The 16,713-nt window shown below is 62.4% G+C and overlaps 1 protein-coding gene across 2 annotated transcripts; it reads left to right on the top strand.

Moving 5' to 3' along the window:
• Positions 1–3,672: 3,672 nt before the first annotated feature.
• TONSL (tonsoku like, DNA repair protein) lies at positions 3,673–16,689 on the top strand. Of its 2 annotated transcripts, none has more exons than XM_039254058.1 (26): positions 3,673–3,752; positions 3,845–3,940; positions 4,159–4,301; positions 4,893–5,076; positions 5,427–5,556; positions 5,729–5,900; positions 5,969–6,083; positions 6,620–6,765; positions 6,866–7,018; positions 7,254–7,379; positions 7,503–7,683; positions 8,869–8,951; positions 9,054–9,143; positions 9,467–9,539; positions 9,614–9,777; positions 9,854–9,977; positions 10,117–10,844; positions 10,940–11,016; positions 11,386–11,539; positions 11,637–11,715; positions 12,257–12,558; positions 12,719–12,890; positions 13,661–13,836; positions 14,580–14,653; positions 15,170–15,303; positions 16,420–16,689. In XM_039254058.1, exons 1-26 carry the CDS (start codon positions 3,728–3,730, stop codon positions 16,611–16,613), a joined length of 4,095 nt encoding a protein of 1,364 aa, XP_039109989.1. In that variant the 5' UTR covers positions 3,673–3,727; the 3' UTR covers positions 16,614–16,689. The 2 variants fall into 2 exon arrangements, with proteins under 2 accessions (XP_039109989.1, XP_039109988.1); XM_039254057.1 differs by having other exon boundaries at positions 10,937–11,016.
• Positions 16,690–16,713: the final 24 nt, after the last annotated feature.

Raw genomic sequence — 16,713 nt, 5'->3', positions numbered from 1 at the left:
GGCTGTGATTGGACATCGGGGGAGCTTTGGTTTGGCCTGGGGATCAGAGCCCACAGGTCCTTGTTCATACACCTCCATGCACGGCCCCTGCCAGAGACTCAGAGATACTGCCCCCTCTGTCAGGCTTGGGCAGGGGAGCAGGCACGGCCGGGGTTTTGCGCGCGCGCACACACACACACACACACACACACACACACACACCCAGCTACTCCAGAGAGAGAGGACTTGGCCACCAGGGCTCAGCAGATGCTTCGGAATGCAGGGTGAAATTCTGTTTCTTTCCAGGAAAACAAAATTAAACTCTTCACAGGCTCATCTATAAGTGATGCAAATTTAGCAAGAGAGAATCTATTTTCTGTATTCAGCCTTGAGGGCGCAGCATCCCCAGCCTGTGAGGGAAGCTGTGGGGGCCGCGGGCAGTGAGTTAGCCTGGCTGGATGAAGTTTCCAGTGGGCCGGCCATCCCCATGCTGCTATCAAGAATTGGCTGCTGCCCCCCAGAGGTCAGTCCCTGGGCAACGTGGCTTCTCACTGGAGGGAGCTCTTCACAGCCTCAGTGAGCAGTGAGTGAGCAGGCCCTGTGTGGGCGCCTCACAGAGAGGGTAGGAGCTCTGCCTGGAGGACCTTGAGACCCTCAGAGCTGCTGGAAAGGGGAAAGCGTGGCTCCCCTCCTTTGCTTAGGAGACATGGCTCTTCTGTGATAGGGTTCTGTTGCTTCAATACCAAAGAACCATTCCCTTTGGCCCTGGCCTGGTCTATCCCACGCTTCAGAGCAGTCCCTGTCCCCACACCAGCCTTGCCCTCCATTTTCCAGGCCCTGTAGACTCAGCACTTGGGGCAGCCTTACCAGTAAGCATGCAGAGCTGCAGGCCTGGCCTTTATGGTCCCTCCCTCTCCCGGCCCTCGAGTTGGGGGCTGAAAAATGGAGGTAAGGAGCCATGCATGGGGTAGAGCAAGAGCCTCATCCCAGTGCCTAGCTCAGACAGCCCTCTGAGCCAATTCTCACCCCAGGGCAGCTCGCTTACTTCTACTGAGAAGACTGTTTAGATTCCTGTTTCCAGTCTAGGGCATGGGGCTTGCGGGGCATCCCGTCCTGCAGGGCCATCTGTGCCTAGCCACGGAGGAAACCCAGAGGTGCTATGCTTGGTTTCCTACCCTCCATCAAGACAGACCCTGCACCCTGGCCCCCAGCACATCCTTGGAGCACACCCTGGCATGAGTCCCACTGTCCTCAAGAGCTGCCCCCCTCTACCTAGCAGGTGCAGAGGATGATATTCAGGTAACCATGTGCCAGGTCTCGTGTGTAGAGGGGATGGTGCCATGTCACTGCGTCTGTGCATCTCTCAAGGATGGACAAGGAAGGACGCCATATCTGTAGAGTTTCTGGATTTCAAAGCGACCATGTTGTGGAGGAGCCAGGGTAGGGGCAGGCTTGCCTGGTCTGCCTGTGTTTAGGTGTGTGTGTGAGAGATTTGAGTCGGCAGAGGCACAGTGCCTGAAGGCTCTCCTGGGTGGGGTAGGGTGGGAGGCAACATCTCTATGCAGGTCAGGTATGTGGCTGCCAGAGGGGGCCAGTCCAGGGGCCACGAAGGGAAAAACCAACCCCAGCTGGACCTTCTGGCCCTGTCCCCACAGTCCTAGGGCCAGCAGCCCTTGGATGGGGGTGGCAGATGGGCTGGGCTCTGCAGCACCAGGGTTCCAGGTTGCTGGGGGCATACAGCCCACTATTTCTGGCAGCCCAAGGGCATGTCTGGGGGTGCCCAAGAGGAGTGGTAATACATGCCAGCATCACCATCCCCAGCACAGCCCCCCACCCTCTGACGGTCACCTCAGCAGCTGAGCCATACAGCCTGGTGGAGGCAGGTACCCTGGGAGATTGTAGTGTGTCTCAGCCACTCCTGGAAGGTGATGCCACAGACCTACTTGCGGTGTCTCCCCGGGGTAATTGATTTACTGGGGATGTCCCATCCTCGTTGTTAAAAAGGAGAAAACACCAGTGGTCGGTCTCCAGAGCCCCTTGGCATTTGGCATCCTGAGCTAGAGAGAGTGGGGGTGCAACCTCAGCAGATGTGGAGGAGGCCTGGGGGCACAGAGCAAGCTGCCCCCCCTCTACCCACCATCACCTCTCCCCTATGTGCACTACATCCCTCAATTCATCCAAGTGAGACACTTGCAAAAATAATAAAAATGTTTTAAAGAGGAAAGTGAGAGGTGTTTTTATCACTGTGGGAAATGGCTTACATGTCACTATTGTGGCCTGCGTGCTCTGGATATTTTCCGTATGTGACTATATAGTTTCAAAACAATTCAAGCCATGTTTTGTCTGTCCCCTTATGCGGGAAGCCAGTCTCATGGATGCATTTCCCTGGGTTCTGGCAGCATCCTGGGCAGGACTCAGCGCTGCCCCTGCTGGCTGCACTCCCCGGCCCCTGCTCAGTACTGCCCCACGTATACATCCTTGCCTGGCCAGTGGGAAAGCTGAGGCATAGAGGAACGGGGTCCTCTCTGAGCCATCTTGTGAATGCTGGCATTGGAAGGGGAGCCCCAACACTGTCTCCCCAGAAGCTCTGGGGAGAGGTGCCCTCTGCCCTTGGCCTATTGAGCCGAGCCAGTCTCTACTTCCGTGGCCTTGCTCTCTCACCCCCACCACATCTCCACCTTGACCCTCACTGTGCTCCTCAACTCCATCAGCCTGCCCTCCAAGCAGCCCTTTTGGTTCCAGGGCCTCCTGTTGTGCTCCCCACCCACCAGCCCCAACCAGGGACCCATAGAACCCTTCACCCTTCCAAGAAAAGAGGGCTCCCTGGATCCAACTTCGCATCTCCTGCAGTTCCTCAGACCTGGCCTTGCCCCACCCCTGCAGCCTCATCACTGGCCCTGGGCAGTCTTCCCCGGACCCACAGACCCATCTACCCCCTCCATCACTCCCTCCACTGTGGGCCTCATGGTCCATCCGCTGGCTGAGAGTTCTACCCTATTGGGTCTGTTTTGACTTCACGGAAAATAAATGCAACCATCTCCCACTCTTTCAGGACCTCCTCTGGAGGCTTTGCATACCAGACTTGTCACACTGCATCCGGGGCTGGATGTGCTGTGTAGTGGGGACTGAAGGCATGGCAGGTGTTTGTTCCTCTGCGGCCCGGGTGCACCGAGACCCAGGATTTCACCGCGTGTGCATTGAGGAAGAAGTACCTTGCTCTGTTCACTTTGGAAGACATCCATCCCCCCTCTCCGCCCAAAACACTGGGGGTCTGTGTCCTTGAATGTGACGACTCTGGGGCTGCATTCGCGGCTGTTCCGCGGGCTCTGTGAAAAGGGACGTATCCGAGTACTCAAGGGTATTCGATCATCGATCCCTTCATCTCCTGTTATACGAAGGCGGTGTGTCCCCCGAGTAAAGTCATCACGCAGGCAGGCTTTGCGTGTGTGCGAGTGGTTAGCGGCAGAACGAGCACAGGAGACCGCCCCCCAAGGGCGGCTTCGAGGCCGGAGCCAGGGGTAGGGATGGGGCTCAGCTTCCACGCCACCCCAAGAGCCTGGGGTGTTGCCGACCCTCCCGCCGCCCTCTCACAGTCCTTCCCAACCGGACGTCAGCCGGACTACAGCTCCCACGATGCCTCGGACGACTGGACTACATCTCCCGGGATGCCCCGCGCCTGGCGGGGGCGGGGCCGCCGTGGCGGCGGGGAACGCGGGAAGTCCGGATCACCGTGCGCGGCTGCCGGATCATGAGTGTGGAGCGCGATCTTCGCCGTGAGTCTCCGGTCGGAATGCGGGGAGGAGCGGGTCTGGCCCGCTCAGGCGAGGGAGCTTAGCCTCCGGGCCTCGTCTCCCTCTCTCTGCAGAGCTGAGCAAGGCCAAGGCCAAGGCCCAGAGAAGCGGGCAGCTGCGGGACGAGGCCGCCCTCTCCCACCAGCTGGGGGAGCTCCTAGCCAGCCACGGTGCGTGCCCCGCGCCTGGCCCAGGTTGTGGTCCAGGGCCGGGAGAACTGGGGTGCTGGAGGTCGGGGCCCTGGAGGGCCGGAAGGGAGGGGGGGCCGGGGCCCGGGAACCTTGCCGAGCGGGCCGCCCAGGGCCGGCCACCGCCTCGCTCGCCCTCGCAGCCCCTGGCTGACTGCCCGGCCAGGGCTGAAGCCTGCCGCGCCCGCCCGCCCGCCCAGGCCGCTATGCAGAGGCCCTGCGAGAGCACCAGCATGAGCTGCAGCTCCTGGAGAGCATCGACGACCCTCTGGGCTGTGCTGTGGCCCACCGCAAGATCGGGGAGCGACTGGCTGAGATGGAGGACTACTCAGTTGCCCTGAAGGTGGGCAGAACCCACTCCCACCCCAGCACCCATGCTGACCACAGCCAGCCTCCCAGAGCCCACCTTTGTGCTGGTCCCTTTCTGAGGAGAGAAGCACAGTTTTCACTGTCTTGGCTTTCTGGCTAGGGGGACACGCCTGGTTGTGGCCCCTTCAGACAGCCCTGTGCCAGGGGATTGTTGTCTGGTCTTTGGGTAGGCACATCATAGACCGTTCTGGAAGCCTGGCCCCAGAAACCATTGACGAACATAACACTTGAGCTGTGTTTGTGGGCCAGCCGGGGAGTTGGGACCCACTGTCCACAAAGGACCTGCTCTGGTCCTGGCGAGGGGGGCTGCAGCAGCCCAGCTAACTCCCACCCAGTGTCTCCTCCCTATGATGACATTGGCTGGTTGGAGCATGGCACCGCTGTCACCACAGGCCGCCCACGGCACAGCGGATATGGGACATGCGCAGCCTGGCTTTGGCCTGCTCTGTGGGGATTTGAGGGGCGTAGGGGGTTCTCCTGGGCAGAGGTAGGCACCTCTTAGAGTACATACGGGATTTGCGTGAGGTGGGGGCTGGCTCACAATGGCCATTCCTTTGCACCCCAGCACCAGCACCGCTACTTGGAGCTGGCCCGTTCCCTGTCTAATCACACTGAGCTGCAGAGGGCCTGGGCCACCATTGGCCGCACCTACCTGGACATCTATGACCACTGCCAGTCACAGGACGCCTTGCTGCAGGCACAGACTGCCTTTGAGAAGAGCTTGGCCATTGTGGACGAGAAGCTGCAGGGTGAGGGCCCTCGGAGGCCGGGCCTCCCTAACCTCTGCCCCCTGGCCTGCTAGCAGAGGCGGCCGCAGCTCCAGTGTCTGCCCTGTCTGTATGGAGGGTTCCGCCTGCCTGGGCCCACCCTTTGCAAGGCTGAGATCTGTCTTTAAAGTCTCCCATGAGGAGGTGCATGGCCCATGGTCCCCACAGCGTCATGTGTGGGTGTTGTCTGCTCTGTGTCCTTCCACTCTGTCTATAACAGGAGTCCTGGTACCACGGAGAGGCAGCAGGAGGGGTCGGGGAGAGGCTGCACAGACCCAGAGCTAGACCCAAGTGGGGATGAGATGCTAAGGGTTTGTGGGGGCATCTTCTAGGGACACTGACCAAGCGAGAGCTGAGCGAGATGAGGACCCGACTCTACCTCAACCTGGGCCTCACTTTCGAGAGCCTGCAGCAGACGGCCCCATGCAACGACTACTTTCGGAAGAGCATCTTCCTTGCCGAGTAAGGCCTCCACCCCTAGAGAAAGAAGCCTCCTGAGAGCCCCGCCTGCCCTCCCCGCACACCTTCGGCACGTCTGTGGCGTGGCGCAGGCTTGGCTTAGCATCAGCAGCTGTGCGTCAGCCCTTGCCGCCCCCCGCCCCCCAGGCATGCTGAGCCCTGTCACCTCCCACAGGCAGAACCACCTCTATGAGGACCTATTCCGTGCCCGCTACAACCTGGGTGCCATCTACTGGCGCAGAGGGCAGCACTCCCAAGCCATGCGCTGCCTGGAGGGGGCCCGTGAATGTGCACGCGTCCTGAGGAAGGAGCTCATGGAGAGCGAGTGCTGTGTGCTCATCTCGCAGGTGGGCCTTGTCTACCGAGGGGCTCGGGCTCCAAGGAGCCTGCCATCTCACCTTCCTTTGCCCCCCAGATTTTCCAAGACCTCGGGGATTTTTTGGCTGCCAAAAGAACCCTGAAGAAAGCTTACAGGCTGGGCTTTCAGAAGCCTTTGCAGAAGGCAGCGATCTGCCGGACCCTTAAGTATGGTGAGCCTTGGAAGGAGACCTGAGGGGCTGGACTTCCCCGGAAGGAGTCAGGAGGTGGCAACATCAGTGTGGGGCCTTTTCCTACTCCCCACCCCCTTCTTGTTGGGAAGAGAGCCCCCCATTTCTCTGAGTCTTCAGCACGGTGTGTCAGAGGGGGGCTGAGGGTGCTCAGGAGGCTGGCCGGGCATTTATAGATGAGCCAGGATCTTCACTGGCCAAGTGGAGACGAAAGTGTTGCCAAGGAGAACAGGAGAGCAGACGGCACGTGTGGCCCGTGAGGACTGACACGTGGCAGCCACTAGTAGCTCCCCTGGTAAGCCAGGCACTTCTTCAGGTTGTCAGTTATTAGTTTTCCGATCTGTGCAGCAAGCCCACGAGATGCGTTTTCTCACCGCTGTCTCTTACGTAGGAGCGAGCAGAGGCCGCGTGAGGGTGGATGGCCCACCTAAGGGCACGCGGCTCCCAGGCGGCAGTCCAGTCGAGCAGTCTGGTTGGAGCGCCGGCTGAGCCTCCGCTTCACATGCTCTTTCTTGCAGTGCTGGCGGTGGTCCGGCTGCAGCAGCAGTTGCAGGAATCCGAGGGCAGTGACCCCCAGGGCGCCATGGGCATCTGTGAGCAGCTGGGGGACCTGTTCTCTAAGGCAGGCGACTTCCCCAAGGCGGCCGAGGCCTACGAGAAGCAGGTGTGCCTCCCCTGCTGGGGCGGGAGGAAAGGCGCGGTGGTGGCACGCTGGGCTGGCGGGGTGTGCGGCAGCCCTGGCCTCGCTGTCACTGCCTCCACAGCTGTATTTTGCAGAGCTGCTACGCAGGCCGGGGCCCGAGCTGGCCGTCATCCATGTGTCCCTGGCTGCCACCTTGGGAGACATGAAGGACCACCGCCGGGCTGTGTCCCACTACGAACAGGAGCTGAGGCTGCGTGGGGGCGACGCCCTGGAGGTGAGCGGTGACGGCGCCCGTCCCCACCCAGGGTGCAGAGGGGCTAGGCGCGCAGGTCCCCACAGCTCTGCCTCAGGTCTGCCACTCTCGAGTGTTTGTGTGGACGGGCATTTCCTTTCTAGGCTGCCATTCCCCTGATTCACATGGGTCCCGGTGGGAGCTGGGGCCTCGGCTGGGGTCAGTTCAGTGGGGCGGGGGGCAGCCACCAAGCTCCTCCCCCCACCTCCCGCTCCAGGAGGCCAAGACCTGGTTAAACATTGCGCTGTCCCGAGAGGAGGCCGGGGATGCCTATGAGCTGCTGGCACCATGCTTTCAAAAGGCTCTCAGCTGTGCCCAGCAGGCCCAGCGGCCCCAGCTGCAGGTACAGAGCCCATCCCCAAGTGCTGCTTCCCTGCAACCCGCCTGTTACCTTCCCCAACCCCGCCTCCCCGCTCAGGGTGTCTTGTGTCCCTGGAGCCCTGAATGGGCATCCCCTGCTCCTCAGAGGCAGATCTTGCAGCACCTCCACAGCGTGCAGCTACGGCTGCAGCCTCAGGACGCCCCCAGCACGGAAGCCAGGCTGCAGGAGCTGAGTGTGCGTGGGGACCAGGAGGAGGGCGAGGACCCCCAGGAGGAGGGGGATGGCGACACCCCAGAGGCCAGCGACGTGGAGCTCTCAGAGAGTGGTGAGGCCCGAATGCTGCCTTGGCTCCTGTGCCAGCTGCCCGTGGCACCCTCTCCCTGACACTTGCTGAGCTGGGCCCTGGGCCGGGACTGGCGAGCGTGGGGCCGGGGGGATTCAGCCCTGCGGAGGAAGGGTGATCAGTGCTGGTAGGTGGAAGAGGGGAGTCGCGGGGGGGGGGTTCTGAGGCAGTTCCGGAACCTTCCTGGAGGAGTCTGTGATGGGAAGGGTAGTGGGCAGTGGGTATCCGCTGGGGGAGGAGGTGCGGGGTCAGACCTGGAGGAATGGCACCACAAGAGGAGGGCACAGGGCAGGCACAACGGGAGTGCAGACAGACAGCATGTCGGCTGCCACACACACGCGCTCAGCACTTCCTGAAACCCTTGAGAGCTGCTACAGGCTTCCCCTCAGGGCTGGCATGCTCAGCCTCGTGGGAGGTGGGTGTGCAGGACAGGCTTGAGTGGGCCCAGGCTGGAGCCATCAGGGCGGGGGGTGCTGGGCTGGTGGGCGCAAGCCAGTGTCTGGCTTCTGGCTGAGAGGCAGTGGGTGGGAGACCTACCCCTGGGGCCATGAGGAACAAGTTCAGTTTTTCATTTGAAGGGCTTCCAGAACCTCTCAGTGAGCAAGTGAGCAGCCAGTGGCTGTGGGCAGGCTATGCCTTGCTTTATAAGGGGGTTGGGCTGTGTCACTGGTCTGTGGGCGTAGGCGGCAACCGGAGAGTTAGAGGATCAAAGCAGGAATTGTAGGTAGCGCCACTCAGCAAGTGATCATGTAAAAGGAGCCTGTGAAGTAGAAGCTTCTAGCAAGGATCAGAGGCAGAGGGAGTAGAGGGCAAGAGCAAAGAGGAGTGGGGTCATCCAAGTGATTAGGGGAGGCAGATGGAGACAGGAAGGCCGGGCACAGGCAGGTGCAGGGCACCTGGGCTCTCGGGATGAGCTGTTTGTGATGTGAGCATGACTTGGTGCTTCCCAGGAGGGCATGGAAGCCTGGGTTGGGGAGATCCAGAGCAGGGTCTGGGCATGGGGTGAGAGGTCAGCACATGATGGACAGGGGTCAGGTGGGCAGAAAGGTCAGGTGCATTCCTGTGGACAGGTCTACACCCGCCACCTATCCTCCAGGCCTGGAAGGGCAGGAGAGCCTGGGGGCGGGGGGGCTTGGCTTACGTGGAGTGGGCCGGGCTCTATTCCAGAGGGTGATGCCGAGGGCTGGTCCCAGCAGCCGGAGGAGGACGAGGAGCTGCGAGCCTGCCTGGGCCGGCAGAGGGTGAACAAGGTGAGGACAGTGTGGGGGTGCTGTGTGTGTCCCTCCCATGCTTGCCAGGACTGCCTGGTCCCCTCACACCTCTGCTCCCTGTCCTGGGACAACTGCCCACAGTGGAACCGGCGCAATGATGTTGGGGAGACCCTGCTGCACCGAGCCTGCATCGAGGGCCGTCTGGGTCGTGTCCAGGACCTCGTAAGGCAGGTGGGTCTGCCGTCCCGTCCTAGCTACCCTGTGGGTCATAGCAGGGACTCCCTCCTGGGGTACACGGTCTCCCCGAAGGGATAGGGCAGGGCATGGCTGCTGGCCCTGCACAGGTCCCGATGAGGGGCCTCCCCGAGATGATGCATCTTGTGTGAGGACCATCTCTCTCTGCTAGGACCTAGGCCAGGGCAGAGTCAGGCCTGGGGGTGGACTTGTGGGGCTTGTTCTGAGTTCTGAGACCCAGGCCCTGGCCCTCCTGGGGCCTCAGAGCCCCTCAGTGAGGCCGGGCTGCGGGTTAGGCTCCTTCCCATCCTCGGTCGCAGGGCCACCCCCTGAACCCTCGGGACTACTGTGGCTGGACACCCCTGCACGAGGCCTGCAATTATGGGCATCTGGGTGAGTATGGGGCTGGGACACGCCAAAGAGGGGGGCCGGCAAAGGGCAGCCAGCTCACATCCCCTGCCCCGCAGACATCGTCCGCTTCCTGCTGGACCATGGGGCGGTGGTAGATGACCCAGGCGGCCAGGGCTGTGAGGGCATCACTCCTCTGCACGATGCCCTCACCTGCGGCCACTTTGAAGTGGCTGAACTGCTCATCGAACGGGGAGCGTCAGTCACACTCCGAACCGTGAAGGTGAGTGGGGGGGTACAGGCCAGGCTGTGCTGGGTGGGGTGCTCCTGCCAGCCCTGCTCAGCCAGCCGCCACGCAGGGGCACAGCCCGCTGGAGACACTGCAGCAGTGGGTGAAGCTGTATGGCAAGGACCTGGACAGCGAAACCCGAGAGAAGGCTGGTGCCATGGAGAGGCTGCTCCGGGCGGCCTCCTCAGGCCGAGGCAAGTAGAGACCTCCTCTGCCCCTCGGAACAGCTCCCCTGACCTGAGAGTGCCCTAGGCCCTGATTCTAAGGGGCGTTTTAGCGTGGGTGGCTGACAGTGCCAGACACTGCCTCACGCTAGATTCTGTCTCCCCACAGCTCCCCACACTCTTCCATGTAACCATCTGTTTGACCCTGAGGTCTCTCCTCCCTCGAGCCCCTGCCCAGGACCCCCAGAGACCTCTCAGGCCCATGCCAGGGTCTCCCCGGGACAGACAGTTCCAGCTGTGACCAGGCCTCGGAGGAGCAGGCACAAGCTGGCCAGTAGTAGCAGCTCAGAGGGTGAGGACAACCCAGGACCCCCCCGCCCGAACCAGAAGAGGCCCCGGCATTCTGTCCAGCCGCAGCAGGCCAAAGCCTGGACACCCGGCTCCACCAGCAGCCGGGAGGCGGCGGCAGCGAGTACTCCCCGGACGGCCATCCGTGGTGTGGGCAGTGCCCAGAGCTGCCACCCGGGGCCCAGCCCACCTTGGGGTCCAGGCGAGGCCACCCCCCAACGACCAGCACTCATCCCTGAAGAGGAGTGTCTGACCTCGGACTGGCTGGAGGACGACTCACCACTGCTCCACGGCCGGCAGGAAGGCTCTTGGCCCCGCTCCCCAGGCAGCGGTGACAGTGCTGGCCGTCATGCCTTGGGGTCAGGCAGCAAGAGCCCCAGCAGGCCGCGGGCCCGGGCCAGGCAGAGCCGGCTGCCCCGTCTCAGGGGTTGGAGTGCACTGGTCAGGGCAGGTGGAGACAGCAGCTTGGCTGCAGAGCCTCCGTGGAGCCCAGATGTCTCCAAGGCCTCGGAGCCCAGTGGGGAGAGCCCTGCAGCGGGCCAGGCCTCGGTGGGTGCGCTGTTCAGGAGGGGGCGGTGGGGGCGGTAAGGGTGGACGGCTGTGTCTTCTGACTAAGCCTGTTGTGCCCTGCCCCCACCCAGCAGGGTCTGTCTTTGCTCCCTCCCATCCGGGTGCGAGTGCGAGTTGAGGACAGTCTCTTCCTCATTCCTGTCCCACACAGGTAAGGTGGCACATGCCCTCCAAGTCCCAGCTCCCCCTGCACCCCTGGGAGAGCTCTCGTGTTTGCAGATCAGATGGCATGGGTGACAAGGGCCTACTCTGACTTGCTGTGTCACTCTGCTGACTCGGGGCCTACTATAGCTGAGGTGAGGTCATAGGCCAGGGTAAGAGTGCCCTGCAGGAGCATAGGCAGGGCACTGGAGTGGGTAGGTCAGGCTCCAGAGGGCATGGGCATGTCCTGGGCAGGGGCAGGGGGAGGGGAGGGAGTCAGAAGAGCTATAGACCCAGAGCAGGGATGGCAAGACCCTGGAGGCCTTTCCTCAGCATGTGTAGGGACCTGGCCGGCTCAGCTTCCGCTTCGTCCCTGCAGCAGGGAGGCCCACTCCGTGGCTTGGCTGGCGGAGCAGGCTGCCCAGCGCTACTGTCAGGCCTGTGGGCTGCTGCCGAGGCTCGTCTTGCGAAAGGAGGGAGCCTTGCTGGCCCCACAGGACCCCATCCCCGATGTGCTACAGAGCAATGAGGAGGTGAGTGGGAGGAGCCTGGGCCCTGAGCCTAGGAGAGCCCCCAGCGTCACGGGGTGGGGGTGGGGGGCTGGGGCTGCTTAGTGATGATGCTTCACAGGTGTTGGCGGAAGTGACTTCATGGGACCTCCCCCCACTGGCTGACCGCTACCGCAGGGCCTGCCGGAGCCTGGAGCAAGGTAGGGCCCAGGAGAGCCTGAGGTGCCCCGGGCAGAGGAGCTGGGTATTCAGGTTCCACTTTCCTGGGCTGCTCCCAGGTCTGTGGGCTTCACATCCCAGAGCCCTAGCTATCCACCGGGGCACCCTCCCACCCACACCTGGCCTCAGGGTTCCCTCTGCCTGGTGCCCACAGGTAGGTGGCAGGTGGGGGGAACACTGGCCCTGGGGGAGGTGGGATGGCAGAGTCGCCAGAGCCACTGAAGGGTAGGTCCAGGGTGGCTCTCCAAGGAAGCTTGCCTTGGGCCCTGAGATGTGGGGGCGACAGAGGTTGGAGCCCTGCCAAGAGGACCCGACAAGCCAGAGAAGGGACATCCCCACCCATCAGCCATGTGTGAGGGCTCTCGTGATACCAGGTCCACAGGCTTGTGGGAGGAGGCTCTGCAGCACCTCGGGGGTGTCCCAGGGCTCGGGAGTGAGGAGGGAGATGTTTGGTTTGACCCCTAGGCTTCCGAGGGCAGAACAGCAGGTTCTGGCCCTGGTGATGCCATATCCCCCCTCCAGAGGAGCACCGGGAGGTGCTACAGGCCACGGAGTGCCAGGGCTCAGGCCCCTCCTTCAGCGCCTGCTCCTTGGCCCTGCGCCAGCCCCAGCTCACCCCACTGCTGCGGGCCCTCAAGCTGCATGCGGCTCTCCGGGAGCTGCGCCTGGCAGGGAACCGGCTGGGGGACGGATGCGTTGCCGAGCTGCTGGCTGCGCTGGGCACCATGCCCAGCCTTATCCTCCTTGATCTCTCTTCCAATCATCTGGGCCCTGAAGGCCTACGCCAGCTTGCCACAGGCTTCCTGGGCCAGGCCACCTTGCAGGTAGAGGCATGGGAAGCAGCAGGCTGGCAACAGGGTGGCCTCAGAACATCTATATTCAGCCCATCGCTGGGTGGGAAGGTGCAGGTGGGAGCACTGGCCTGTGTCCAGCTCTGGGATGGCAAGGAGACCAGATTCTCCAGGGGGCCCATGTCTTCCACAGAGCTTGGAGGAGCTGGACTTAAGCATGAACCCTCTCGGGGATGGCAGTGGTCAGGCCCTGGCATTCATCCTGCAAGCCTGCCCCTCACTCAGCACCTTGCGTCTCCAGGCCTGTGGCTTTGGCCCCAGCTTCTTCCTGAGCCACCAGGCAGCCCTAGGAAGTGCTTTCCAAGGTGAGCTGATGGGCATGTCCACCCCCTGGCCTCAGCGTTCCAGTTGCCATCAGAAGGGCATGTCCAGGGGCACAGAGAGCCTTGAGCCAGAGGGGTCCCTGGCCACCACGCCTGGTGTCTAGGAGCACGTAGGTGGATGTGCTGGGTCTGCTTGGGCTCAGGTCACTCCCCTCAGACATGCCATGGGCCACTGTCCCCGTCTCCCTGTTCTCACCGGCTCTTAGTGTTCCATTTGCCTTAGACGATCCCACCACGGACACACTGAGGCTGCAGAGAGTAGTGGTCCCAGTACTGAGAGACTGGGAACTAGGAGTTCTCTAAGGGGGCTTTCTGCAGAAGTGGCGGGCTGGGAAGTGGGGCTGAGGGATGTGAGCCACGGCAGAGGAGAGGCTGGCGGGCTGGGAAGTGGGGCTGAGGGATGTGAGCCACGGCAGAGGAGAGGCTGGGGTTGGGGCAGCAGGCAGGGCTCACCAACCCCACCCCATTGTTCACAGACATCCCAGCCCAGGGCCTGTCTCAGGTACCCCGTCCCACCTTGGGAGGGGGAGGCAGGTGGCCCAGAGATGGTGGGGAGAGGGTGGGCACAGGAGTCTGGCCCTGCCTCCTCCCTGCCTGGGAAACCCCAGGCAGCAGTTACCTCAGTTCTGCGTGTACAAAGCCTCAGGGATGATAGCTTCCCCAGAGGAATCGTGAAGGTGTCGGGCTAGGACTGCAGCTGGGCTGGGGTGGCGATCGTGTGCGGCTGACAGAGATTCTGGCCCCCTGTGCAGATGCTAAGTACCTGAAGACACTGTCCCTGTCCTACAACATCCTGGGCACCACTGCCCTGGCCCAGGCCCTGCAGAGCCTGCCCACCCTTACCCTCCAGCGCCTGGAGCTCAGCTCTGTGGCAGCCAGCAAGAGTGACTCAGGCCTCATAGAGCCTGTGGTCAGGTTCCTGACCAAGGTGTGTATGCCATTGATGGGGGAGGGTGCCAAAGCCAAGCGCCGTTGGGCCGTCCAGGCTGCAGTTCCACGGCTGAGACCTGGTGGGGTGGGGGCAGCCTGGAAAGAGGGGTCCAGGTTCAGAAAGAACAGCTGTGGGTGAAGCTTTCAGTAGAGCTGCTGGCCTCGGCCTGTGAATTCCTGGCCAGCAGGAAAGGTGCCTAGGACCCCAGGCAGGTCCCAGAGTCTTGCCAGGCTTGCTAGGGCCCTTTCCCCGGAGTCTTCCACGTGGGGCTGATCCCTGTGACTTTCACGTCGGGGGTGACTTAATACTTAGAATGGGAGGCGTTTCCTTTTGATTTTTTTTTTTTTTAATATTTTTATTTATTTCTAGGAGAGAGAGAGAGACAGGGTGAGCAGGGGAGGGTCAGAGAGAGAGGGAGACACAGACTCTGAAACAGGCTCCAGGCTCTGAGCTGGCAGTCAGCACAGAGCCCGACGCGGGGCTCGAACCCACGAACCGTGAGATCATGACCCAAGCAAAAGTCGGACGCTTAACCAACTAAGCCACCCAGGCGCCCCTCCTTTTGATTTTCAAATTGAAGGGATACTGCTCCCCTCCAGTGCCTTGAGGGGTCAGGCAGTCTTTGGCCCCTTGTTTCCGAGGAAGGAAGGTATCTGACCTGGGTTCGGGGCCTCTACTGGGAGGCAGAGAGGGCAGGCGCCCCACCTAACCCAGCTCCTCTTGGGCCTCTGTGTGTCTAGGAAGGCTGTGCTCTGGCTCACTTGAGCCTGTCTGCAAACCACCTGGGCGACGAGGCGGTGACTGAACTGAGCAGGTAATGCTGCACCACCCCGCTCCTGCACCCCTCTGGGGGAGTCTGATCTCAGGGCCCAGTACTCTGCAGGGCTGGGTCAGGCAGGGAAGCAACAGCAGTAGTAACACCAGTAGTAACAGCTTCTTCCCCATTGTGTCCTAGGACCTACGTAGCCCCTTGCAGCTTCAGCCCTGCCTCTTTGTGTTTCCTCTGTCCACACTCCTGAGAGCCTTTCCCTTCACCCGTTTTGCAGCAGCCCACGCAGGGGCCACTCGTGACCCTCCAGCCTCAGCTGGCTCTTGGGAGTGTTGGGCAACCCAAGCCAGGGAGGCATACCCAGGCCTGGCCGCGATGGCCCTCACCCGTGGCAGTGTCCAGCCGGCCCTGGAGAAGCACCTGTACCCGTGCATGCCAGGGGCAGAGCCTACAGGGCCTGGCCTATGGCTCCCAGAGCTGTGGTTTGTCTGGGGCAGCTTTCTGTCGTGCTGGGGGCCTCCTTCCCTGGAGGTGACCCCTTTGTTTCTTCCCTTGTCTTAGATGCCTTCCTCTTTGCCCCTCACTCATTTCACTGGACCTGTCTGCCAACCCTGACATTGGCCGTGTTGGCTTGGAGGAGCTCCTGTCTGCCCTCCAGGTGCGGCCCCAAGGCCTCACCTTCCTTGGCCTGTCAGGTGAGCTTGGGGACCTACGTGAGGCCCTCCCCCTCCTCTAGGAGGCACGATGGCAGCCAGATGGCAAAGATGGGCTGGGCTCCCTGAGGTCGACACGGAGGGAGACAGTGACCAGTGTGACTGGAAGGGGGTGTAAGTCCAGTTCCTAAAACAGGACGGGAGGAGCATGTGGTCTTTGCCTTTGGCCTGTTCAGCCTGAACCTCGGGGACCACGGTGCTTGGGGGGGACAGATCCCCCTCCACAAGGGGTCCCTAATTACCACTGGCAAAAGGACAGCTCAAGATCAGGACGGCAAGAACCTACCACCAAGGGATCTTCCCACTTCCTGGCAGGGCCTGCCCTGACGCTGCCTTCAGCCTGTGGCGTCTTAGCGTCTTCTCATGTTGGCCCCACACCCAGGCACAGCACCCTCCCACGGCTGCCTTGAGAGTGACCCCAGGAGACATTAATTTGGTAAAATGGCCACGCAGCAGCCTGGCACATCCCGCTGGGGCCTGCGGCAGGAGAGTACTAGGCTCTGCCCTCTAGGAGGACAAGGACAAGGAGTGGGTGTGTCCCCCGGGAACCCCGGGGTCCCTCCTGCTCCTCACCGCCACCCTGAAGGCAAGCTGGTGGGAGATCTGCACACAGCTGAGGGGCTGCCCCCCAACACCTGGCACCTGTACCCATCCTCTCCCCGAGCTCCCTAGGGCCCTGGGCCTACCGGGCACCCTGGCCTCTGGAGACCTGTCCTCCTACGGCCCACAGGTACTCCTGTCGTGTCCATTCTACAGATGGAGACACCCAGGCATTGTCCTAGAAATTGTCAGAGGCGCTGCGGTCCCAGCATTTCTTTTAGCCAGTCTCCCTCCTGCCTGCCGACTGGCTATGAAGGAGCCCACACGCCTCCCTAGGGTGTTAGTGGGCCTGTCCTGGGCATCTGCCCAAGCCCCCGGTTGTAACCCCTGGGGCTCAGAGGAAGCGTGCCTCTTCCTGAGGGCCACGTTGGCAGAGAGAAAAGAACACGGCCTGGGGATTCCGCAGGTGAACTGGGAACGCCACTGGCTCCTGCAGGTTCCCCGGGCTACCTCGCTGGCGCCCGCTCCCTGCGACCAGCTCCCGTCTGCCCCCTGCAGGCTGTGCTGTCCAGGGCCCCCTGGGCCTGCGCCTCTGGGACGGGATCACCACGCAGCTCCGGGAGCTGCAGCTGTGCAGCAGACGCCTCTCCACCGAGGACCGGGACGCCCTGCGCCAGCTGCTGCCCCGCCAGCCCGGCCCTGGCGCGAGCACGCTGGACCGCGGCTCCCAGCTCTGCTACAGACGCCTGTGACGCGCCGGCGCTGCCCCTGCCCTCCACCGCCCCCCCGCGACCCGCCTCAAATAAACGATCACCGCTGCTGCCTCCACCCCCGCTGCTGCCTGGAAGGCGG

The sequence above is a fragment of the Hyaena hyaena genome, unplaced genomic scaffold (assembly GCF_003009895.1).
Source record: "Hyaena hyaena isolate Hyena2069 unplaced genomic scaffold, ASM300989v1 scaffold_474, whole genome shotgun sequence".
NCBI classification, from domain to species: domain Eukaryota; kingdom Metazoa; phylum Chordata; class Mammalia; order Carnivora; family Hyaenidae; genus Hyaena; species Hyaena hyaena.
Note: the sequence above shows the minus strand (reverse complement) of the source record. Positions and strands in the feature narration are given on the sequence as shown.

Excerpts from the sequence above, each read along its gene's own strand:
- TONSL (XM_039254057.1), top strand. The coding sequence starts at position 3,728 with ATGAGTGTGGAGCGCGATCTTCGCC. Across the intron at positions 3,753-3,844 it reads TGTGGAGCGCGATCTTCGCC|AGCTGAGCAAGGCCAAGGCC; the intron begins GTGAGTCTCCGG and ends CTCTCTCTGCAG. Across the intron at positions 14,654-15,169 it reads GCGGTGACTGAACTGAGCAG|ATGCCTTCCTCTTTGCCCCT; the intron begins GTAATGCTGCAC and ends CCCTTGTCTTAG.